Raw genomic sequence first — 24792 nt, 5'->3', positions numbered from 1 at the left:
ACAGCAGAGCTTTTAAGTGAAAATGATAGTGTCCCTTTTGAATTGCCGCAGTATTGGGAAGCTCCAGACAGTAAATGTAGATTTCGAGGCAGCTTTTTACTGACTCTGCTTGTTTTTTTTTGTTTTTTTTTTTTTTTTTTTTGTCATGTTCAACCATAACGGCTAGTGCCATAGACATTTATTTAAAAATGTATAATGTTGCAATAAGCTTCCCTTTTCCTTTTAGGCATTGTATACTACTATATAAGTATATATACAAGATATATAAGATATACAAGATATATACAAGATGTATAATAAGTTTTCAAACTGCAGGGAAAAAAAATTCTCTTTACTCACCTGTGCTTCTCTGTCGTCAGCCTTAATTCATCCAAGGCAGGCAGAAGCTGCTGGCCTGCTGCTGTGTGGGACTGGAGTCTCGTTCGCCTCTCATCCATTTGTGGCTGAGTGTGAGCTCACATGCCCTCACCAGAAATTCGTCCCATAAAAGTGTCCCCTTCTGCCCCAGATTGGCAAAACTTTGTTTTGGACATTCCCTAAAAGTACAATGTAAGGTTTATTAGAGGTATAAAATATTGTTTTAACATTTTAAAAAAATCAATGAATGTATTTTACCACATTAATGTGAATATGAGGAAAAACCATCAGATACAAAAAACAACAAATGACAAAATTCAACACCCATTCATGGTTTTACAAAATCACTTTAGGAAACTAGGAGTGAAAGAAAACTTAATAAAAAATATCTCCCACAAAATGCGATGATGAGTATCATAACCAACAGTAAAATGTTGAACACTTTCTCTGGAGCTCAGGACCAAGAAGAGGCTGGCTGCCATCGCTGTGTCTCTGTGAAACTGTATCACACAGCCTTGTCAGTTCATGGAGGTGGGGGTGGGGGGAGTCACTGAGATTGTTTGCAGAAAAGATAATTTTTTAAAAATCCCAAAATAATTCCCAGAAAAACTATTGAAATATTTGACTTGAGCCCGGTGATTAGATGTAATGACAGTATATAGAAATCAAGATTATATTCCAGCAATACAGAGAAATTTTAAATTTAAAAAATGTCATTTACAAAAAAAATTATAAACAATAACTAGGACTAAACATATCGATATAAATAAGGAGCTCAAAACAGAGTTAAGAAATTCTTTTTAAAAGAGCGATTAAAAGATAGGCCAGGCTTGTGACTTGTGAAATTTGATTAATTTAAAGATACCAGTTTCTTCAAATTGGTTCATAAACTCAAGTCAGGAATTTTTCAGACTACCCAAGTCTTCAGTGGAGGTGATCTCCCAGAAGCAGTAGCCCTGGAGCACAGTCCGCAGGAGCGCTCTCTCACCTCCTCTGAGGAGGCCGCGCGCTTCCTTGTGGTCAGGCCGGAGGCGCCCGTCACCTTGTTTTACACGCTCCCTCACAGAGTTACTTTAGATTCTGCTTTGGCATTGCATTTTGGAAGGTATTTCCTTCTCTTTTCCCATGTTCTGTTGTTAAGTGTTCTTTTGGGTTGAAAGGGAGGAGACACTGCCTTGTCTCAGGACACCCTAGACCGATCGCTTTGCTCGAGTTACCTTAGATGCCATGTCTTTCTGTGAAATCACAAACCTTGCTCTGTTACTTCCTTTGATTTGTCTTCCTCTGTGTGTCCGACTTCCCTTGGCTAATAACGCATTTTAACAGAACCCTGAAAACGCACAAACCCTTTGTAATCTGAATATTCTCTCAGTCCTGCCTGGGGAAAGCAGACACTCTGTGTCAATTGACGGTTTACAAAGCCTGTTCTTGATTCCTGGTGGTCAGATGACACTAGCTGGGCCCGGCGTGAACCATCCTAGATAGTCAGGTCTCTGTCCTTCCAGTAACTCGAGAGAGACAGCCTCAGACCCCAGACTCACTGCAGAGGCAAACCTTGATAAACGTATCTGAAACCAGGATTATTTGTTTTCCACCTGGAGTGTGAGAGAAGCGACAGCAGCAGCTGCATTCTCAAAGCTCTGTTCGCTCTTGCGAGGACAGACTGACAGAGTCTTCCAAGTCTTCCTTTTTTCTTTTTTTTAAAGTTTAAAACTGTACAACATCTAGTTTGTTCTTTTATCTCTGAGCAATAATGTCAGAAAGTCCTGCTGACGGCTGTCCTTCCAAACCAGAACCAGGTACGTGGAGCCCGGACTCCAGCATGCAGGGGCCTTCTGGTGCTTGTAAGAGGATGGTAGTGGTAGAAACGCCAGCCGGTGGAGTAGAGCGTTGGCTTTTATTTTGTTTAAGGGACTCTCTATGGAGTTAAAAGGGGTTTCATTGTGCACATTTTGTATTTAGAAGTAGTTCAAGCTATGTAGCTATACCAAAAGAGTATTGGTACATTAAATATCACAGTGCAGACGACTTGAAAGCTGTTGACTGTTTGCGCTGGCCGATTTGTTGCTGTTTCGATTTACATACATACTTTTGGTGGCCGAGTTGGTGGCAGTTGAGGGGAGCCCTGTCGTTACTCAGCTGCACGCCTTAAACTTCTCTGAACGGCCAATCTGGACATCCTGGCGGGTTTAAGACCCTCCCTGCATCTTTGGTAACTTGTTATGTCCAGAAGAACTGTGCTAGGAATTCTCTAGAAGTAATGCTGTGTTTGTTAAATTGCTCTCTTTAAGGCATCTTAGAACAGAGAAATTTTTCATTCCATGTGAGAAAAAGTTTTGACATATTTACCGTGGGCTCATTTTTAAGGTATAGTGTCATTTCCTGACTTTCTCTCTCAAGGTATTTAGCAAACCATGTTTCTCTTATCCTCTAAAGTAACCACTGGGTCTGTGCTGTTTCTTTCTTTCTTTCTTTCTTTTTTTTAATTCATGGAAATGATTAGCAACACCAATACTTTTAGTTCTTTCTTTTGTCGCTAGGAGTCTTGATTTTTGAGACATTTGTGCTGTGAAGACTGTAGCAATTACCCAGCTGACCTTAAGCAGTGCTGAAATAATTAGACAGTGTTTAAGGAACATGGGCGCCAATATGGAAGCCTAGAAGAGGAGGGAGGGATAAGGGCTGGCCAAGTTCAACACTGGAAACACCCCAGAACTGGCAGTCATCCTCAGAAAAGGAGGAAGTTGGCTTTTCGTGTGTATCTCCGGGAGGGACACTAGGTAAAGTGGGAAGGGCCCAGTTTGAATTAGCTGTTCAATGCGATGTGAAGAATTATTTCCACACGTGCAGAAGTCCTCCTGCGTGGGTTACGTCCCGCACCTGTGAAGATACTGCTGAATCAGTGTGGATGCTTTAGGTTATTTTCTTTTTGGTTTTGGTAAAAAGCACATAAAATGTGGCATGTGAACCATTTTTAAGTATACAGTTCAGTAGTGATAAGTACCTTCACATCATTGTTCAACAGAACTCCAGAACATTTTCATCTTGCAAAATTGAGTTGAGTTTTACTGAAGTGGGGTTGAAGACAAACTGATAACGACACATTATCACTACTACTCGTGACTTTGTGCCGGTACACACATACACAAGTGTGTTGCCCTGTGTCTCCAGCGTAGTTTGGAACTGCAGGAATATTACTGCTCTTTTCAAGCCAGAGTCAGAGTAGTTGAGTATAAGCCATCTTTCCAGCTGTATGGCCTGGGGCAACTCAGTGCCCCTGGTCTCTGTCCTCGTTTGTAAAGTACAGAGGTTATTCTTTCTCGGTTTGGGTTGGGATTTGAGGCCTCTTACGCTATACAATATGGTCCAAGTAGAGACAGCTTAGTAAAAGGAAGGGGATGGACTAAGCTTCCTAACGGCCAAAGCAAAGGGAGCAAAAGGGAAGGGACGACCGCACTACCTGGCACACCTGAGTTGAAGATGCCACAGAGGTCTAATGAGGTTACCATTTATAAAAGCGTGTAAATAACGACAAACCATATAACTTGACAAGTGGAAAGATTGATACCACTAAGAAAGGGAAATTAACATAGATAAGTATTTTTCTCCCCCCTGCTTTTCAGATTATAGATACAGAAAAGATGAGCTTTTCAAGAGACTAAAAGTTACAACTTTTGCCCAGCTGGTAAGTTGAACCATCTTTCCGTGGGAGCAAAGACTGTCTAATCTGTGCTGCTGCACTGAGGGTTTAAATCCCCTCTTGGGAGGATTGTGTGGTGTGTGCGTTCACACAAGATGCTGTGATGTTTTTCTCTTTTCTTTGATGAGAATTCCATGGCATACATATGTACTCTACTTTTAATTCATCAGATTTAACGGCATATGTTTTTTCTTTGTAGACCTTAACATATAGAACTCAGAGCTCTGCATTCTGGGTTGTCTGGATGTTTTCCTCAGTGGAAACCAGCTGATTTCCCTCTTTCTGTGGCTGAGTTCTTTGCCAAATTATCCTACCATGGGCCGTTGTGCTAGTTTGGGCAAGTCACTTGCTCCTTTCATTTAAAACTTACAGACACCATGTCTCTCCCCAGGCAAGAGTTCTATCAGTGTAACTCAAGCTGGGCTAAGTTGTGAAAAATACTTTTAAAAATGAAGACCGTACATGACTATAACGTGCTGCAGTCAGTACATTCATAATCGCATTTATTTCTTCCTTGTGTGGAGAATTGACGATGCCATCATATGTTATTATAGGTCAATATTGCATTTTCAAGACATAATGTGTTGTGTCGGGACCAGAAGGTATAAAGATGTAGTTTTAAACTCTCCTACATGTTTATTGTCCTGAACTGTCTTTTAAGCTGCTTGTGTGGTATTTTAAATGAATCTTTCCTTCTGGAAGGATTATCTGCAGTATAATTACCACCCCAAACGTAAGGGGGCCCGAGATCAGTTTGCAGATGAGCACGCCAGCAGCTTCCTGAAACAAGAGTTCTTTGACGTTGGCTGTTTCCCTGTCTTTTGTAAAAGACAAGAGTGCCTCTGTTTGAAAACAGACACACATACCTCTCCACCTTTCGTTCCCCTTTTCTCTCAGGTCATCCAGGTTGCTTCCCTCTCCGATCAGTCGGATCAGACCCTGGAAGTGACCGCCGAGGAGATTCAGAGGCTAGAAGGTAATGAGGATCGACCGTTTGACCGAAGTACTCCCACTGTGCACTGCCCCTGTAAACCTTACCTTGTGTCTGCAGGCCCCAGGGACCTGGATGTGTCTATCTGTAATTAGGTGGTTACTCTTAGAGAGTGCTGTCAGGTATTTTAATTGTCAAGTCTCATTTCTTTACAAAAGCCATGTGGCTTCTGGCTCTAACACTTACAGTTCTGAATCTATTAGACATGTTTAATATATGAATTACTTTTTCAGCAGGTATGTGTTAGCACCTTCTGTGTACACAAGATTCACAGAGACTGCGAGAGTACAGAGATGAGCAGAACACGAAACTCTCTTTCCATGGCATTTGTAGTCACGCATACATGTGTTGGGTGCAGAGAATGATTATAACACCACAGAATTATTAAAATGACAGACTTCAGTGATGGAGGCCTGGGAGGGCGCTTTAAAAAAATTATTTTGTTTATTTGGAAGAGTTACAGAGACAGAGAGATCTTCCATCCACTGGTTCACTCACTCCCCAAATGGCTGCAATGGCCAGAGCAGGGTCAGACGGAAGCCAGGGGCCCACAGCTTCTTCCAGGTGTCCCACGTGGGTACAGGTGCCCAAGCACTTGAACCATCCTCTGCTGCTTTCCCAGGCCATAGCAGGAAGCCGGATTGGATGTGGAGCAGCGGAGACTCAAACCAGCTCCCATACGGGATGCCAGTGTTGCAGGCAGCAGCTTTACCCACTACCCCACAACGCTGGTCCCAGCGCTGTCATTTTTTTTTTTTTAAGGATATATCGCTAGGTCCTTTGCATGAGTTTTCTTATCTGATCTTTTCAAAAGCTCCAGATGGATGAGACACCTTACACATGAGAAGCCCACCCCTCAGCAGCTGAATTCCTTGCCGCAGGTGATGCAGCTGGTGCAGCACGGGTCTGGGACACAAAGCTAAGTGTCCCTGGCAGCAGCCAGCTGCTTCTCACTGCTTGTGTTGCACCCTGAAGGGGGGTCCTGCACCTTTCGAGAGACATAGGCTGCCTGGGAGTTCCGAGGAAGGAATGGAACTTTGCCAGTAGAAAGTAGGCTTCCTTGAGGTGTTGGACCTGGCTTTGAAGGGGTGAGGAGTCCCAGGAGGTCCACGTGCAAGCGAGGCCCTTAGAAGCTGAGGAGCAGCGAGGGACGGGCCTGGAGACGAGGGGACACGGAGGGAGCGAGAAACCTGCTCTGGTGTGGGACGGGGACTGGGCAGGCGCCAGAGTTCTTTCTGAAGCAGCTGAAAAGAAAACTTCTTCCTTGTCCACTCATGAAAAGAATTCACAGAATCAAGGCCTTTATTTCATCCCAGAGTAGCCAGCGGTCAACATGGGGCTGTTTATCCAAGGGCAGTGTGTTTTGTTAAGGTTGATGTAGGTCAGGAATCTGACTTCTGATGCAAGACAAGCTTTCTCAGGAAGTCTGCACACTGGTTTTGTGCGACTCGGCTGTCACTTCCCTGGGCTGGTTTTTGTTAGGGAGGATAAAGAGAATCTGAAAGCGACAGGAATTCATCTTTGACAGATGCCTCTCACACAGCCGAGAAATAAGGGCTCTTTGTAACAGAGATAATTGAGTCTCCTCGTACAAGTACTCCCAATTTTAACCGGGTTATATAAGCACCTAGATCTGGTCCTTTAATTCATTGTTGAGATTGCAGCACCAGAACATATGGGCACATGCAATTTTCTCTTCTGAGATAAATTTGCACAGCAAAATAGGCTCTTGTAAAGTAGGACACCATAATGTGTGAGTAATATTAGTGTTTTTCTAGTGCTCTGCGCAGATAATAACTCACTCAGGAGTGCCTGTAGAACAGATTACATCTGTATGCATATTGGCTATCTTTGAGGGAATACAAAAATCTCCTTTTACACTGTTTATTGCTTTTCCCTGACATAAAAGTATGTTTCTGGTAAATTAGAAAAACTGCAAAAATGTATAAAGAAGAAAATTAAAATAACTGATAATCACTGCTAACATTTTGGTCTGTTTCCCCCTTATCTCACTCCTTACTCTAATCAAATCCATACTCTATGTGTATAGTTTTATATCATGCTGTTTTCAATTAACATTTTTCCATGCATACTTTCCTATATCATTAAATAGACTTCAAAAGCTGGATTGTAAATGTTGTGTTGTCGTAAGTCTGTCATTTGGCTATAGCATAAATTCAGTTCTGTTTGGGACATTGCCCTTTTTTTCTAACTTTTCATTTTTATAAAGCAATGCTGCAATATGTGCAGATTGTGTGTGATTCTCATTATTCCCTGAAGATGGTCAAAGGGTGCAGCCCAGTCAGGGGCTCAGTGCTAACTGCACGCCCTCTCCCACGTTGCTCTGCTTCCTTGCGTCTCTACCAGGAGTAGATGAGCAGACCTGCTTCCCTCCATCCTAGCCAGTGCTGCGTGATGATCATTTTGGTAAATACTTTCCAACTTGATAAATGAAAAATGGTATAATAGTTTTATTTTTTTTGATAGTGATTGTGAACTTGGTGGGTCTGTGTGAGTGTGTGTTCATTGGTCATGCATTTTTCTTCTTTTAAGGACTTTATATGGCCTTTTTTATGTTTTTCTAACAGGAGATTCATCTTTTTCTTTCTACTTTGTAAGAGTACTGAATCATTATATCTTCATAAAATAGAAACGAATAACCCTTGAAAGTGTATGAGAAAAATCTTTGATTATTTGTAACAATCTGCGAGCTATATTATTAAGTAAAAATAAAACAATAAAAAAAAACTCACAAAACCACAAAATATAGAACAGTATGAATTTAAAAGGAGGAGAAAGTAAAATATACACCAATGTATGTAATTTTATTTCTGGAAAGAGACATAAATACATAACAGTGGTTTCAGATGGGGGAAGAGGCCTGAGGACATGCAGATTTGGAATCGCAAGACACTTCCTTTCTATATTACAACGTTTTAAAATTGATCACTTTTTTAAAGATTTATTTATTTATTCATACATTCATTCATTCATTTATTTGAAAGGCAGAGTTACAGAGAGAGAGAGAGAGAATCTTCTGTCTGCCGGTTCACTCCCCAAACAGCCACAATGATCACAGCTTGGCCAGGCCAAAGCCAGGAGCCGGGAGCTTCATCCAGGTCTCCCACATGGGTGCAGGGGCCCAAGGACTTGGGTCATCCTCTGCTGCTTTCCCAGGCACATTAGCAGGGAGCTGGACCGGAAATGAATCAGCCAGGACTTGAACCGGCCCCCATATGGGATGCTGGGACTGCAGATAGCAACTTAACCCACTGTGCCCAGTGCCGGCCATATATTAACAATTTTAGAACATGTAATCTTACTGGCATTTTTACCCAATACACACAGTCCTTTTTCAATTGTTGATTTTTAAAAAACTATCTCATTCGTGTGTTACAGATTTTTTTCTAATTTGTTATTCAACTTTTGATTTTTTTTTTGTGTTAGTTTTTTAAGATTTACTTATTTGAAAGGCAGAGAGAGAGCCAGTGAACAAGAGAGACCTTCCATCTGCTGGTTTGCTTCTGAAATGAACACAAAGGCCAGGGCTGGGCCAGACCAAGCCAGGAGCCCGGAACACATGGGCTGATTCTCCCACATGGGTAGCAGAGCCCCAAGTACTGGGACCATCTTCTGCTGCCTTCCCATACACATGAGCAGAGGGCCAGATGGGAAGCAGAGGAGCTGGCACTCTGATACAGGATGTTGGTGTCGCAGGAGATGGTTTTACCCGCTGTGCCACAACACCAGGTCCTGTGTTATAATCAGATCTATTAGTCTGTACTATTGGATTTTCTTTTACTGCTTTAGACTCATTAAATCTAAGATAAATAATCCACCTACAACTCTTCTATTGTTTTGTTTTTTACATTTAAACTATCCATAATATTGTTTGATGTATGATGTACCACTGACTTGTGGTATGGGTATATTAACTTTATGTATATTCTAGGATTTGTTTCCATGTTCTCTGTTATAACTAGTGCTCTGGTTGTAGTTCTGCACATGTTTTCCTAATTATCCTTAATTTATATGTATTTGTAAATATGTATTTCATGTCCTTTTAAAAATCCCATTTGTGTTGGTATTAAGGTTATAAAATAAATCTGAAAAGATAGGCATCATTTCACATTTAGTCACCCAATGGAGGAATATGCAGAGTGTCTCACTCTCTCTACTGAGGTCTTCTTTAAGTCTCCTAAATAAAAGAAGTCTTTTAAAGGACTTACAACTTTTTATGGGTCCTTTACATTTGTTTTAGGCTTATTTCTGTGAGACTGTTTTATAACTTCAGTTACAGTAAATGAGATTTTTTTTTCATGTTATTTTCTAATTGATGTATAAGAAAAATATGTTGTTTGTTAGTATTTTTTAATCTAACTGTATTTATTGTGCTTATCCTAATAGTATTCTTGAAGTTTCTAGGCATATTACCATATCATATGCAAATTTAATTTTAATATCCTTTTTAATCATTAGGCCTCTTTTATTTCTTCTCTCATTGTATTGGTCAGAATAGCAAATCTCCAGACTTTTTGACTTCAGTCTCCTTCCCACTCTGAAAAATTATTGAAGACCCCAAAGAGCCTTGATTTATGTGGATTATGTCTATTAACATTTAGTGCATTAAATTTTTAAATTGAAAATGAACTATTCTCTTAAAATAAGAATACTACACCAATTACGAACATAAAAACATTTTTATGAAAAGCAACTGTATTTCCAAAACAAAATTTTACTGAAAATTGTGTTGTTTTACCTATTTTATAAATTTCTGCAGTGCCTGGTTTAATAGAAAACAGCTGATTCTCATGACGGCTTCTGCATTCAGTGTGTGGCAGTATGCCTTATGGGTCGAAGGAAATGAGGAAAATCCAGAGTTGGAAAAGGGAGGAGGATTTTAATAGACCTTGCGGACAATGGTGGATGTTTTTCTTTGATACTACACCACAACTTGACAACTGGTTGCTGCAGCTGTAATATGGCATCTGAAGCTGTATCGGCGAACTTTTCATACTGTGTTAAATTAAATCCATTGGTCTGCTTTGCACTTTGGGTATGATTTTTTTTTTAACATCATGCATTGGTCTTTTGGAAATTATTGGCTCACTGAATTCCGAAGATCTTCCAAATATTGATACATCTCATGGCGTACTTTCAAAAACATCACATTTGTTGATTTCACCATTTATCTTATCAGGAAAGTCTTTAAGTTTGGGAAAGCAGTTGCCCATATTTCAATCCCTGATGGTAATTCTGTTTCCAAAATTGCATTGTTTGCTCTCAGTTTAATCACTGGCAACAAATAACATCAGTTGTTCTTCTTGAAATGACACGCTCATTTAGTTCCTTTTTTTTTTTTTTTTTTTTTTTGAGAAAACGTCTGGCAGATACACAAGTCCAAATGACCGTAGTTTTTCTGTCAGTTTTTTCCCAAGTAAAATGGGAATCGTGGCAAACGCAGCTGCCGTGGCTGCCGCTCAGCATGGCACTGGTCCTTTCCCTTGAGAGGACCATGGGTCTTCCCTGTGTGTGGACTCCTCACATCCCCACACAGAACACTGAGGTTTAATACAGCTCCTTAACTTTTACTGCTTTAGAGGGACTTTCTTTACTGTGGCTGCCATATTAATTTACTGTGAGACAGTATGTGATAGTCAAAAATGCAGTGATTGCTAATAAAGTTGGGTGCCATGGCCCTGACGCTTGCTAAAGGCTAACAGTTTTGTCAGCCATTGGTCTTTGCGTTATCAGCACTAAGTAAAAACGACAGATGACATCCTGTGGATAAAAGTAGTAGTCGCGGCTGGTGCCGCGGCTCACTAGGCTAATCCTCTGCCTGCGGCACCGGCACCCTGGGTTCTAGTCCCAGTTGGGGCGCCGGATTCTGTCCCGGTTGCCCCTCTTCCAGTCCAGCTCTCTGCTGTGGCCCGGGAGTACAGTGGAGGATGGCCCAGGTCCTTGGGCCCCGCACCCGCATGGGATACCAGGAGGAAGTGCCTGGCTCCTGGCTTTGGATTGGCGCAGCACGCCGGCCATAGCAGCCATTTGGGGGGTGAACCAACAGAAGGAAGACCTTTCTCTGTCTCTCACTGTCTAACTCTGACTGTCAAAAAAAAAAAAAAAAAAAAAAAAGGTAATATTCACCTTTCAGGTCCCCCAGAAGGGTCAGAAGTGTCTTGGGGTTCACTACCATTTGAAAAACCTGTGTTTTAGAACTTCAGAATAATTTAATACTGATAAGATTTCCTTTGCTTGACTTAATTCCATTAGAACTACCCAATAAGTAAATGCAAATCCTGAGGTTAAGTTTAATTATTTCTTCACTTGGAAATTTTAGACAGTGACTCTGCAACGCCGGACCCTGAGGCTGAAGTCGCTGCCAGGACCAACGGGGAAGGGAGCCCGGGTGAGCAGCCCCCGAGCCCTGTGCAGTTCACCAACAGTGTGGGAGCAGGAGACTCCAGCCGCTCAACCCTCCAGAGGTACTCTCGGCTGATCCGTATTCTCACTACGTTTTACCTTGTGTTCATCTGGAGACCAGTTTCAGTGAGCTCAGCACCTTGGGAACAGAACTGGCAGCAGTAAAGTCCCACACTTTAATCCCAGCCCTCCTGCTTTCTCCTCATAGAAATGCGCCCTCCTAAATCTTTCTCACAGTATTCTGAGTGAGGAAGAATATATTAATAGGGGAGTGCTAACTTTCACTCCTGAGTTCCGGTCTTCTCAGCTCTCCCATATGTAAGTTTGTGCTAGGGCTTAGTTTACACATATTGTCTTCTGATTCAGAGAGTGTGATATGTCCTCCCCTTTCTGTCTGCCCTGTCTAGAATCAAGCATGGGGTGGATGTCAAAGTGCACTGCTTAACCTGCTGCTTGGGATGCCTGCATCCCATGTCAGAGTGCTGGGTCAAGTCCCAACTCCCTTGCTTCTTTTTTTTTATTTTATTTTTTTAAAGATTGATTTATTTATTTGAAAGTCAGAGTTACACAGAGAAGAGAGGCAGAGAGAGAGAGAGAGAGTCTTCTATCCAATGGTTCACTCCCCAATTGGCCACAATGGCCGAAGCTGCGCCAATCCAAAGCCAGGAGCCAGGAGGTTCTTCCGGGTCTCCCACGCGGGTGCAGGGGCCCAAGGACTTGGGCCATCTTCTCCTGCTTTCCCAGGCCATAGCAGAGAGCTGGATTGGAAGTGGAACAGCCGGGACTAGAACCAGTGCCCATATGGGATGCCGGTGCTTCAGGCCAGGACATTAACCTGCTGAGCCACAGCACCGGCCCTTCTTTTTTTTTTTTTTTTTTTAATGTTTAATTTATTTGAAAGGTAGAGTTACAGAGAGGCACAGGCAGAGAAAGAGAGGTCTTCCATCCACTGGCTCACTTCCAAGACAGCCACAACAGTCAGAGCTGGGTTGATCCAAAGCCAGGAGCCTCCCCTAAGTTTCCCACCTGGGTGCAGGGGCCCAAAGACTTAGCCCATCTTCTACTGCCTTCCCAGGCCATAGCAGAGAGCTGGATCGGAAGTGGAGCAGGCGGCTCCCATATGGGATGCTGGCACCGCAGGCAGCAGCTTTACCTGCTACACCACAGTGTCGACCCCCTCCTTTGCTTCTGATCCACTTTTCTGCTAATGTATCCTGGAGGGCAATAGAAGACTCGTGCTTGAACTCCTGTCACCCACGTGGGACACCTGAGTGAAGTTCCAAGTTCCTGGCTTCAGCCTGGACCACCCTTGGCTGTTGCATGTATTTCAGGTGTGAACCAGTAGATAGAAGATATTTCTCTTTCCCTCTGTCTCTATTTCTCTGTGTGTGAGTCTCTCCTCCTCTCCCTTTCCCTCTGCCTTTCAAGTAGGTAAAAAGACATAAACATTAAAAAAAAAAAAAAAAGCTAGAATTAGAGAATTAGTCACAGTGCCACACATAGTGCTGTGATAGTGAACAGGTGCCAAGGAGCGTGAAAGCAGTGCTTGGCGCTGATTCTGAAACTGCACGTGGCTGTCGCTTCTTATTCCGTGGACTCACCACGTGGCCATTATTCCGAGCTGGACTTCTCACAAATAGTAACTACTGGTTATAAACTGGTGCTGATCTTCCATCCCAAAATGGTTGTACTAGAGAAAGAATTGGCTCTCATCAATTCTATTATTTTTATTTTTTACAGCTACTTTTGTGAAAGGCCACTACATTTACATTCAAGAAGGGATAGGCAAACAGGAATTCCACTGAGGATGTAATTTCGTATTACATAGATTTGTTTTTCTCCTATGGTCCATTGAAATATGCACTACATAGTATAGCGCTATCATGTTTAAGGGATTTAAATGCAAAATTTGATTTGCTGAGATAGGAAAGGAACCATGTCACATACTGATCTGCAGGCTAGCTTAAGTGCCTAAATACTTTCTAGGAGAGTGATCGCCTTCTGTCTCAATACAGATATTTCAATGCTTGCCACTTTGTTTATAACACCAGCCTTATTCCTTTAATTCCTGTTTTCTCCACGTTTTATCTGTAATACTAAGATGGCAACCAATGTTAGTGACTTACTAGTCTTAGAACTCTCAGGGATGAATGTCATCATTTTAATCCCAGCTCTTTGTCCGCCTCATCAAATGACTGCTACGCAGTCTAACAGCCTCTTCAACCTCAACATTGTCCCCTGTGAGACAGAGTAACTGCTGTTAACTACTGCCAGCACGCGGGCTCACTATCTGTACTGGATGGGTCACTGTACACCTCGACAGGAGATTATTATTGCTGCGAGTTACAGGCACCGTAGGTGGAAATGCCTTCCACTTCTGCTGTCCTGAGGACCCTGTGCTGTTCCCCCGCTTTTGCTGTGCTTTCTTGCTGTCCTCAAAATTCCACTGGCTTGGCCGTTGCCCCTTTTCTCCCACCGATTGCAGCACGTGCCCCTCAGCCATGTTGTGGGCTAAGGTGCACCGCCTGAGGCTCAGCACGCACGCGCTCTGGATCCCCTCTTTGGTGAGAGGCGTCTGTGGGACCCAGCGTTCGGAGGCAGAGCAGATGGTCCATTTCCGGTTTTCTGTGAAGTATTTGGAGAGACACTCGCCGTGCGATTCTGAAGACGCACGTTTGGCCTTTAAGCCTCGTTGCTCCTGACCCGCTCTTCCCTTGCAGCGTCATCAGTGGTGTTGGGGAGCTGGACCTGGACAAGGGGCTGGTGAAGCGAGCAGAGCCCAGCACCAAAGACAGGCCTTACCCCGACTGCCCCTTCCTGCTGCTGGACGTGCGCGACAGAGATTCCTACCAGCAGTGCCACATCATCGGAGGTGAGAGAGAGGGGGCTTCGGCGCCCTGGTCCTGGAACAGAGCCTGCGCCTGAGGCCAGGCGGGCTCGCCCCCGGCCCGTGGTCAGCAGTTAGGAAGGCACATGTGAGCTGGGCCCGCTGCAGAAGCCTGCTCCGCCACGACGTCCCGAGAAGGGCCGCCTGTGTTCTCAGGTGCCTCAGGGGCCCAGCACGGAGCGTAAGACACAGCAAAATGAAGCTTGGGACTCTGGTCACAGGGACCTCTTCCTTTACATTCACAAAAGGATTTAGGGTTGTGGCTCGGTCAGTCTGTGGCTGGGAAGTAGGGCCACGTTGTACTAAGGGAGCTACAGATTTCCTCAACATTCTCTTCTCTTTGCAGCTTACAGTTACCCAATTGCAACCCTGTCTAGAACAATGAACCCTTATTCAAATGATATTCTTGAGTACGTATCCTTTGTTGCAGTTTAAGGAGTTGGGCGGTATGAGAATTACAAGATTCAGATTTAAGAGAACTGTGAGGGAACTCTTGAGCTACCCAGATTCCTAGCTGTTACTGAGAATCCTGACTAGGCAGATGCTTCCAAATCACATTCACTGGGCCAGAAAATGTTAGGTTAAGGATTGTGATCTGTTGAGAGTTTGTCTGAAGGCCTTTTTGTTTTGTCTTGTTTTATTTTGTTTGCCTCAAAAAGCCTTCCCTTAAGTAGAACTCAAGTAAATCTTTTTTCTAATTTTTTCTTCTTAAAAATTTTAATTTTCCAATCATATAGGGGGGCCGGTGCTGTGGCATAGCTGGTAAAGCCGCCGCCTGCAGTGCCAGAATCCCATAGGGACACCGGTTCAAGTCCCAGCTACTCCACTTCTGATCCAGCTCTCTGCTGTGGTCTGGGAAAGCACTGGAAGATGGCCCAAGTGCTTGGGCCCCTGCACCCACATGGGAGACATGGAAGAAGCTCCTGGCTCCTGGCTTCAGATTGGCGTAGCTCCAGGTGTTGCAGCCATCTGAGGAGTGAACCAGTAGATGGAAGACCTCTCAGTCTCTCTCTCTCTCTCTCTCTCTCTCTCTCTCTGCCTCTGCCTCTGCCTCTGCCTCTCTGTAGCTCTGCCTTTCAGATAAATAAATAAATCGTTTTAAAAAAATCATATAGGCAGCAAATAATTTAAATGCTGAGAAATATAAAAAAAGAAATATGATATAATCACACAGTTGAACAACCCCTACTACATTTTTGGTATATTTTATTTTGCAATGTCTTCTATATATTTTTTAAAGAAAGTTGAAATATTTTGTATGTAGTTTTAGTATCATACTTTTTTCCATTTCATATTATGACATATTTCCCTAAGTTACACAGTCTCTTTTTAAACTACTTTTTTATTCATCTGAAAGGCAAACTGACAGAGAGAGAGAGAAAGAGAGAGAGCTATCTTCTGTTTGCTGTTTCACTCCCCAAATGGCTGCAACAGCCAGGGTTGGGCCAGACCCAAGCTAGGAGGCAGGAACTCAACCTGAGTCTCCCACGTGGGTGGCAGGGGCCCAAGTACTTGGGCCACCTTCCATCACCTTTCCAGGCACATTAACAGGAAGCTGGATCAAAAGTGGAGCCAGTGAGACTCGAATTAGAATTCTGATCCTGGATGACACTGGCATCCCAAACAGTGGTTTAACCCACTAGGCCACAACACCAGCCCTATAAGCACCGCTTTTGATGTTGTATAATACCTTCATATTTACTATAATTTATGAAATCATTCCTCTATTTTTGTAGGGGTTTTGCATGTTATTTATTTATTTGAAACGTAGAATGACACACACACACAGATCTTTCATTGCTTGTTTACTCCCCGAATGTCTGCAGCATCCGGGGCTGGGCTGGGCAGAAGCCAGGAGCCAAGGACTCTGTCCGGTCTCCCTCCTGAGTGGTTGCGACCCAAGTTCCTGGACCATCTGCTGCCTCTCCCTCACAGCGTATTAGCAGGAAACGGGATCAGAAGAGGAGCTGGTTCATGAACCCAGGCACTCGATGATTTTACATGTGTCTCAAGTGGCAGCTTCACCCATTGCACCAATGTGCACTTTTTTTTTTTTAAATTCTTGTAATTTAATTTATTTGAAAGGCACAGAGACAGAAAGAAAGCAATATCCCACCCACTGGTTCACTCCCCAGATGGCCACAACAACCAGGGCCAGACCATGCCAAAACCAGGAGCCAGCAACTCCATCCAGATGTCATATGTGGGTGGCAGCCACCCAACTATTTGGGCTATTACCTGCTGCCCCCCAGACTTGCATTAGCAGGAAGCTGGGCTCAGGAGCAGAATCAGAACTCTGATAGGGGATGCGGTGTTCTGTGTGGCGTCTTAACCACCGCACCAGATGTCCACCCCTCATTCTTCAGTCCTGCACTTCTAGGTGGCTCCCACCTTCTTAACAATACAAATAAGGCTTCCATGGACACAATGGACGTAGACAGTGTCCTATCTTGTCTGTAAAATGAAAATTAGAATATTTGCAGGGCCCGTGCTATGACTCACTTGGTTAATCCTCCGCCTGTGGCGCTGGCATCCCATATCGGCGCCGGGTTCTAATCCCGGTTGCTCCTCTTCCAGTCCAGCTCTCTGCTGTGGCCCAGGAGGGCAGTGGAGGATGGCCCAGGTGCTTGGGCCTTGCACCCGCATGAGAGACTGGGAAGAAGCACCTGACTCCTGGCAGCCTTAGCAGCCATTTGGGGAGTGAACCAACGGAAGGAAGACCTTTCTCTCTGTCTCTGTCTCTCTCTCTCTCACAGTCTGTAACTCTACCTGTCAAATAAATAAAAAATAATAAATAATAAAAAATTAAAAAGTTATAATATCTGCTTTCTAAGATTATAAAGGATACAAGAGCCAGAGGATTTAAAGGATGTAGCTAGTGCCACCTTGGACCATGGCAGTAGTTTACAGCAGAAAAGAATGCCAGCTGATGTGATCTTGGTGGTAGGAAAAAAAGCCTAGTAACTGCTGGCGAATGGGTAAGAATGGGCTCATCTGTGTTCCCTTGATCTCAGGAAGGGGAGCCTTGGCAGCTCTTTGTTCTTGGGAGTTTCTTTGAATCTAGGCACCTTAACGCATGTGATCCTTAGAAGAATGCCCACGGCAAGATCATCATTCTCTACGATGACGACGAGAGACTGGCCAGCCAGGCGGCCACCACCATGTGTGAGCGGGGTTTTGAGAACCTCTTCATGCTTTCTGGAGGTAAGCAAAGCTGCATCCTGCTAAGGACTCCGCATTTCCCTCGTCCCCCTCCCACCACCTCCTCCTTCTCACTGCTCAGATGGTAGCTTTCTGGAAAGAGAGGCGAGGGCACTGGCCAAGAGGGTCAGGAGTGCTGGGAGACCCCCGTTGGCTGTGTCAGCACACGGTTTGAACGATGTGGTTTCGGGGCCCTGAAGAATGCTGAAGACTTGAGCAATGGCTCAAGTTGTGGAATTCTTGGAATCCCACGAAAACAACTGTTGTAATTCGCTGGATGGTGAAACTGTTAAGAAAGATCGCACATTCTTGTGTTGGCCTCAACTTGATGACCGAAGATTAGAAGACATGCAGGTTTTTCCCTGGGTTTTGACCCAGCCTCACCTCGTAATGCTGTTTCTTCATCTTGCTCCTCTCTACCCAGGTCTGAAAGTCTTAGCTCAGAAATTCCCGGAAGGACTGATCACTGGTTCCCTGCCGGCGTCTTGCCAGCACGCACTGCCTCTCGGTTCCGCTCGGAAACGACCCAGCCCCAAAGCACCGCCCTCCCCGGCCGAGAATAAGTGGAGATTTACTCCAGAAGACTTAAAAAAGATAGAATATTACCTGGAAGAGGACCAGGGCCCTGCAGACAATCCCAGTAAGATGTGCCGACATCATGTTTCCCGTGGGGCTCCATGTTTGCAGCTTTGAGCATCACCTCATCACAGGCGAAGCTTCGCTGCTTGCATTCCGATTCCCACACTATTGTGGGGCAGCGTGTGGGATAGCGTGTGGAGGTGCAGGGGGAGGGGTGATCCCAGACACCGCAAGAATGGGGCACTGAACACAGACGACAGAAGAGGGCTCATCAGTGTGTGCATCTCGGGCAGTTGGAAAGCAAAGCCCAAGGCTTTGCTTCTTTGGCACTTTCTGTTTCCTTGTGCTGCTTTTGGGTACATCTAAGCCACTGCCAAGAGCCTTAGTGATTTGTAGTCCTACCCTGTCTTTGGCCCACTACCTTCTCTTCCCCCTAAGCACACCTCACCATGTGCCTTTCCCTGCCGAAGGAATGAGGGACAGACCGGATAAGTTGGGGATGATGGAGAGGGAGGCAGGACAGCTGCCTGGGTTTCCCTCCATCCCTGTCCCCTTCCTCAGCTTCCAGTTGATCTCAGGGATCCTAGCTTGGAGTAGATGCTGCGTAGGACTTCATTAGCGTAAAACAGCTGCAGGCCATCATTAGCCGTCATTAGCTTAAAAGTGCACTTGGCGGATCGACCCTGCCTCCTTGCAGCTCTGCTCTTCTTGCTCCCTTCAGGCCGACTGAACCAAGCCCACTCCTCTGGAAGAGACGCCAAGGTGCCTGGTGCCCGCAGCGGCCAGAACCTGCTCGCCGGGAGCCCTGCCGGCCACCCGATCCCCCGCTCCGTCTGCAGCGGCCACCTACAAGGCAAACCCTGGAAGTGAAGACTTCGCCCTGCTTAGTCAAATAAATGCTTTCCCTCCTTGCGGACCCCTGAGCACTGCCCACGCTGGTCATTTGCAGAGACTGCTGCAGAGGAAAGAGCAGGATAGGCCCTCCTGCCTCTCCCCGTCTCCAGCCCCTCTCCCCCCAGCCAGCTCGGGAGGGGTTTTGACAGGTGACCACAAAAGCCAGAGGCGTGACGGGCTCTAGTGCGCTCCCCTTGTTTACAGAATCCTGAAGTCTTTTGAAGCCGAGTAGGAGAAAGGATCTGCCTTCCTAATAAGGCCCAGCTTGTCGGAGCTGTATCCTGTTATTTGTAAATGCTTCGGCCCCAGCTGCGGCTGTGTGCTTCCCCACTGGTTTTTTTCATTCGCTGTTCTTGGGTTCAGGTAGGCTTGGTGTGAGGAGTCGTCCCCAGCGGGTGCCAGCCGCCCGTGGGCCCAGCCCCAGCACGGGCCCTCTGGCAGGGCACTGCCCACCTCGCAGCCGCTGCTGGGAGTTCGGCCACGGGCACCCGTGAGCGTCACTTGCTCCCAGGACTTAGAGAAGCTCTGCATTTGCTGAACGCTCCCCCCTCGTCCGATGTTTCCCTGGAGCCCGCAGCTGTGGGGAAGAAGGCGTCTCCAGGAACGAACGCCTGGCCATTGTCCCGGCCTGGGCGAATCGCCCCTGGGGACCCGCCACTGAACTTCCCTGTGGTTAGTACCTCAGTTGTCACTTTCCCGTGGCCAGCTCGGGCCGTCCCTGGCCACCAGGAATCGCCCCCTTGGGTGGGCGACCGGGAACACGCAAGGTGAGGAGGACTCTGGGCCCTTTGTCGGGGCCGACAGCCTCTTAAGCCCTTGCTTAAAAATACAGTATTAGTCTAATTGAGTAATCAGTGCAATTTCCTGCTTACTTTTCATTCTCACGACTGAGCTGTGATTAGGAGGCTGTGATTATAGATTCTGGTTTGGGCCGGAATGTTGAATCAGCATTGATTGAGTGGCTGGGTGGCTGACATTCATTCCGCGCAATTGGGGGACCAGGAGACCTCAGGTGAGGATGAGGCGCTCCGAAGTCCTAACGGAAGAGGCAAAGAGCCGCGTCCATTTTTACGGCCTGCGATCGGAGCCGTGATAAGGGGCTAAGGAATAAATTGTGCTCTTTGTCATGGCCGCCAGCTTCTGAAAAAGCCCACTGAAAATCGCCTGTCCTTGGGTGGTTACGCGCTGGGCCAGCTTTGCCTCACAAGCACTATTTTCTCACCACCCCAAAAAGCAGGAAAAAAGGCACCACAGTATTTCCAGCATGGGGGCTGTGTTTGCAAGAGAAATAAACGTAATAAATATCTCACAGAGACATATGGAAAAATCACTTTCAGACTCGGCCCAGTGCTGTTTTAGGGTATGTTTATTCTTCTCTACTTGATTTCCAAAGCGCAACATTTTCCGATGCTTTAGAAATCAAACAAACCAGGGACATTGTTCAGATGTCAAGCCGTGCCCAATTTTCCACAAGATTCAAGAATCTTGTATAAAATGCAGCCAACGTACACATAGCTTTAATGAGGAGCCTGTCATGTTTCCCCATAAATTTATTGCCTGAGAACTTAGTTCAGCCTTTTGCTAATGCCAGAACGCTCTGGATTTTATTTTCTTTACAGCATAGATAGAAAAAAATGCAAATGTTTCCACATTCAACTTTCCCCTAGCATGGACAAGATTTTCAGCCATTTTTGATGTATATACATTCTTAAGAAAAAAAAATATTTTTCCCTGTAACAAAGTCCTGGTTATGCCATCTTAAAGTAGACCAACCAGGGGTTCGATTTGTCTGCCCGGTTCTGTTTTGAAAGTAACTGATATAGTCCCCGCTTCGTTCCTGCTCAGCGTCCCCACCTTCGTTAGGGTGTCAGAACCTACCACTGTACATATGCTGAGTCAGTTTAGCCGAACCTTTTAGTGTTGCTGTGTCCATTTAGCTGAGAGCTCTGGCGTGTTGAATATATTTATATGCATTTCTCCATAGCGTTGTGCCCTCTTCGGGAAGATTTTAAATAACCACACCTCAAAAGACTCACTGTGGTTCCTCTATGTGTGTGTGAAAAGTTTCTGTCAGACGTTTTTTACACACTTGACATTACTTTTACAGCTCCATGACGCTAGCTTCTTCATTAGATTATTTGACATGTAGCACTTGAATGATCGACTGTGCTGTGTGCAATTGCGAGTGTCGAAGATTAAAGTGCGCAGTTACTCGATTGTCGTCTGCTCTTGATATGCTGAAAGCTGCCACGTTCTCTCTTCTTGTCTGTCAGATGATGCGGGGGAGCCCCAGGAGGCGGGTGTCATTCGAGAGAGTGCCTCTTGTTGCTTCTCCCCGAAAGGCATGTATGCTTTACAAAAGTGAACCAGGACATCACTCCAATTAGAGCAAGAACGTGAGCCCTCGGGTCAGGCAGATGGCCTGGGTTTCGGGCAGGGGCTGATGGCTACCTTAAGCAAACGGTTTCTTGGAATCGGTGGACTTCCACTGCCTGGAGACCTAGTTCCCGGGAAACGGAAGGTGTGCCTTATCTCACGCACCGCTCCACGCTCCAGCTCCATCCGTGCAGCTGTGGCGGCCCGAGTGTAAATAATGCGTTGAGTGCTCTGAAGGGGTGGGGGTATGTTTGGAAGAAAGAAAAGAGGGAAGAGAGGAAGGAAGGGAGGAAACTGAGGCGGGGTGGGGAGGGCGGGGAAAAAGGGGAAAAAGAAAGGGCGGAGAAGAAAACATTATTCATTAGAAAACAAGGAAGGAAGGACATCCTGGGCTGTAATAATGTCAGGTTCAATCTCTTAAAAGTATAAAATGCTTCAAATGGCCTCCAAGTAATTCTTTATTTTTTTGCCTTTAGTAGAAAGCCAGAATCAACACAATCACATTAGACTTGGTGTAAATCAGAATTAAATAATGTTTGTTAGTTGTTCTGGGATTTTTTTTTTAACCATGGTGCTATTCAGATTGTACAAAAACTCATAAGACTTTAAGCTACTCACCAAGAAAACAGAATAAAACAAAAACCTTCTTTTCTCTAATTCCCATGTGGAATATAAATGAAATCAGAGCTCTAGGCTAGGAAGAAATATGTAGGTAATTTTTCTTGTGTTGCTTTTGTTCTCTGTCGTGTTGTTTATGGGTTAGATTCTGTTTTCTATGTTATCTGATTTGGGTGGATAATTAATTTCTGTCCACCTAGATTTAAATCTGTGACTACCTTCTTGCTCTGCTCTGAAGATAATCTAGAACATTTCTCTCTCTGGTTCCAAAATGTTCTCAGTGTCCTTCATGTGCATTTATTTATTTCTTTGAAAGATGCAACTAACTCCCATAACACTTTTCTTTTCTTCTTTCCCGAGAAACCCGTGGATGATAATTCATCAGTTAATTATGTGTGAGCATGTTGAGTGCTTATATGTAGTTCAGTTTTTTTTTTTTTAATTAACAAATATATTTTCTTATAGAAGCAATAAATAAGACCAGGCTGTGCTTCCGAAGTGCCGAGAGCACATTGGGTAGTAACACTTTCCTAGGCGTGTAGTCCTTTCTGAAGCCGTTCCCAGGGCATCCTTAAATGGGCATGCAGGTCAGTTACAGCAGAGGGAACTTAGCGGTGCAAATCTGTCCGCCTTGAATTCGTGGCGGAACAGGATTGAATGCGAGATTTTAGGCGTATGTACAACATTGCATTTGGCACGCTGAGAACCCCTCGCGGTCTCAGTCCGCCTCTGAGTCTCCGATCTGAGTGCAGAAGCAGATCCTGCTCACCTGGGGCACCTGCTGAGCTGTGTGGCCCACAGAGGTCGCTCGGGAACGTCTGTTGACCGATGGACTACGTTTGTTGTCCCAGAGGATATTAATTGCTGTGCCTTCCCTGTGAAACTCCCCAGCCTGTGAGCTCCTGGAGGCGCCACACCACCAGCTCTGTGACGGTGGCCCTTTCGGGTTTGTGAACGAGTGAACTGAACCTGTCGGACTTGGAGGCCGGATGTGATGCGCCTTGCGCGGGCCGCCCAGGGCAGCGCTGCCCACTGGAAACCTGAGAGCGCAGGACCTTTTGCACCCTGGCATCTCCTGCTTTTGTAGGGGAGGCATCCGCCACCCCAGGTCTCTGCAGTCAGCCATGGGGGTGTTCGTCCCCTGGTCATCTGCCGCCGTCAGGCCTGACTTCACATCCCCCAGGCTTGAAGTAGCTTTCAGGATTCATCTCTTAGAGGCTGCACCCCGTCCCCAGCCGAGAGAGGTCTGTTTTTCTCTCTGGTCTCCAGGCTTGGATATTTCTCAGTAACAGCCCAGCAGACATTCGCAGAGAGCTGACACTGTGAAGCAGTGCTCCTGTTTCCTGCAGGGTCCGTCTTGTCTCATTTAACCCCCCACAGCAGTCGCGGGAGGTGGGCTCCCTCCTTGTCAGACGAGCACCCTGAGGTCCCAGTGCAAATCCCGCCGCTTGCTCCGAAGCACGGAGCCAGACGGTGGGCAAACCTGGCTCGCGCCCGAGGACAGGGGCTCCGGCGTGGTCTCTGTCAGCCACTCGGCTCTGCGCTGTGCACTCGGGGTGGGCAGCACCACGTTCTCCCTTGGCGATGCCGCTCATTTACCTCCAGACGTGACTCTGTTGGTTCTTGGGGCCCTTTCCTCCTCGCTGCCCGTAGGAAAGGTGCGCACAGGCACTGGAGCATCTGCTCCCGGGAATACATATCTTGGTTTTTTTTTTAAGTTTTTTTTAAAGATTTATTTATTTATTTGAAAATCAGAGTTACACAGAGAGAGGAGAGGCAGAGAAAGAGAGAGAGAGAGAGAGGTCTTCCATCCGCTGGTTCGCTCCCTAGATGGCCGCAACAGCTGGAGCTGTGCCAATCAGGAGCCAGGAGCTTCTTCCAGGTCTCCCACGTGGGTGCAGGGGCCCAAGGACTTGGGCCATCTTCTACTGCTTTCCCGGGCCATAGCAGAGAGCTGGACAGGAAGTGAAGCAGCCGGGTCTCAAACCAGCGCCCATGTGGGATGCTGGCGCTTCAGGCCAGGGCGTTAACCTGCTGCGCCATAGCGCCGGCCCCACGTTCACTAAACTTGGTGATATAATGTGTGTCTGATCTTCTGTTTCTTAGCGGCGGGATCTCTGATTTAGGCAGAGCCTAAACTGGGGGAAGTGGCTGGCGGCCGCAGGCCAGGGTTTCGGGGGAGAAACAGAGGCAGATCTCTCGGCTGCAGCCCACGTCAGCAGAGCCCTTCCTGCACGGCCTCCCTCTCGGCGTGGAGCTGACGCCCGCACTGCGGCTGAGCAGGAGGCTGACTTTCCTCCTGCCACTTTGGCAGTCAGCACTTGGCAGCCTCGCTCTCTGGGGTTGCTCGACGAGGCTCACGGTTTGAGTTGCCAAATGAATGCGGATCCTGAAAGCTTTGGGGGAGAATTCATTGCCCTTTGACGGTTCCTCAGCTCTGACAGCAGCTGTGCGCGTTTCTCAAAGCCTGTCCTTGAGCCAGCCGATTTGGATGCCGCGCTTGGCGGCACAGCTTCCTGAGCAGCATCTGGGCCGCGCGTGTTCCCAGAGTGGCGTTCTGCAGCCCCTAGAGCAGGAGGCCCGAGCGTCTTCAGATCCACCTGGTCCCACTTGCCTTTACAAAACCATTTCCAGGGTGATGAATAGCGCAGCCCTGGATGAGAAACCGGTGAAGTCATATCTGGATTGTGCTCAGTGACATTTCAATGTTAACTTCGGGCCAAAGCCAGAAAGCTAGGCATACATATCTGAGTGTTCATTCAAGAG

At 45.9% G+C, this 24792-nt stretch overlaps 1 protein-coding gene across 2 annotated transcripts in view; it reads left to right on the top strand.

Annotated features, from left to right (window-relative positions):
* Nucleotides 1-21248, top strand: part of CEP41 (centrosomal protein 41) — a 49155-nt gene extending 27907 nt beyond the window's left edge. The window contains exons 1-9 of one of the 2 annotated variants that reach the window (XM_089328588.1): nt 1802-2156; nt 3981-4042; nt 4955-5033; nt 11389-11533; nt 14192-14343; nt 14705-14772; nt 17448-17562; nt 17984-18199; nt 18860-21248. In XM_089328588.1, the coding sequence (XP_089184714.1) occupies nt 2111-2156; nt 3981-4042; nt 4955-5033; nt 11389-11533; nt 14192-14343; nt 14705-14772; nt 17448-17562; nt 17984-18199; nt 18860-19008 (1032 nt within the window). In that variant the 5' untranslated portion in view covers nt 1802-2110 and the 3' untranslated portion in view covers nt 19009-21248. Of the gene's footprint in view, nt 1-1801; nt 2157-3980; nt 4043-4954; nt 5034-11388; nt 11534-14191; nt 14344-14704; nt 14773-17447; nt 17563-17983; nt 18200-18859 lie in introns of those variants that run through there. The other variant, XM_008258191.5, reaches the window with a different exon arrangement.
* The last annotated feature ends 3544 nt before the right edge of the window (nt 21249-24792 follow it).

This window comes from Oryctolagus cuniculus, chromosome 3, assembly GCF_051225735.1.
Source record: "Oryctolagus cuniculus isolate XC-2025 breed Fujian yellow rabbit chromosome 3, ASM5122573v1, whole genome shotgun sequence".
Lineage (NCBI taxonomy): Eukaryota > Metazoa > Chordata > Mammalia > Lagomorpha > Leporidae > Oryctolagus > Oryctolagus cuniculus.
Note: the sequence above shows the minus strand (reverse complement) of the source record. Positions and strands in the feature narration are given on the sequence as shown.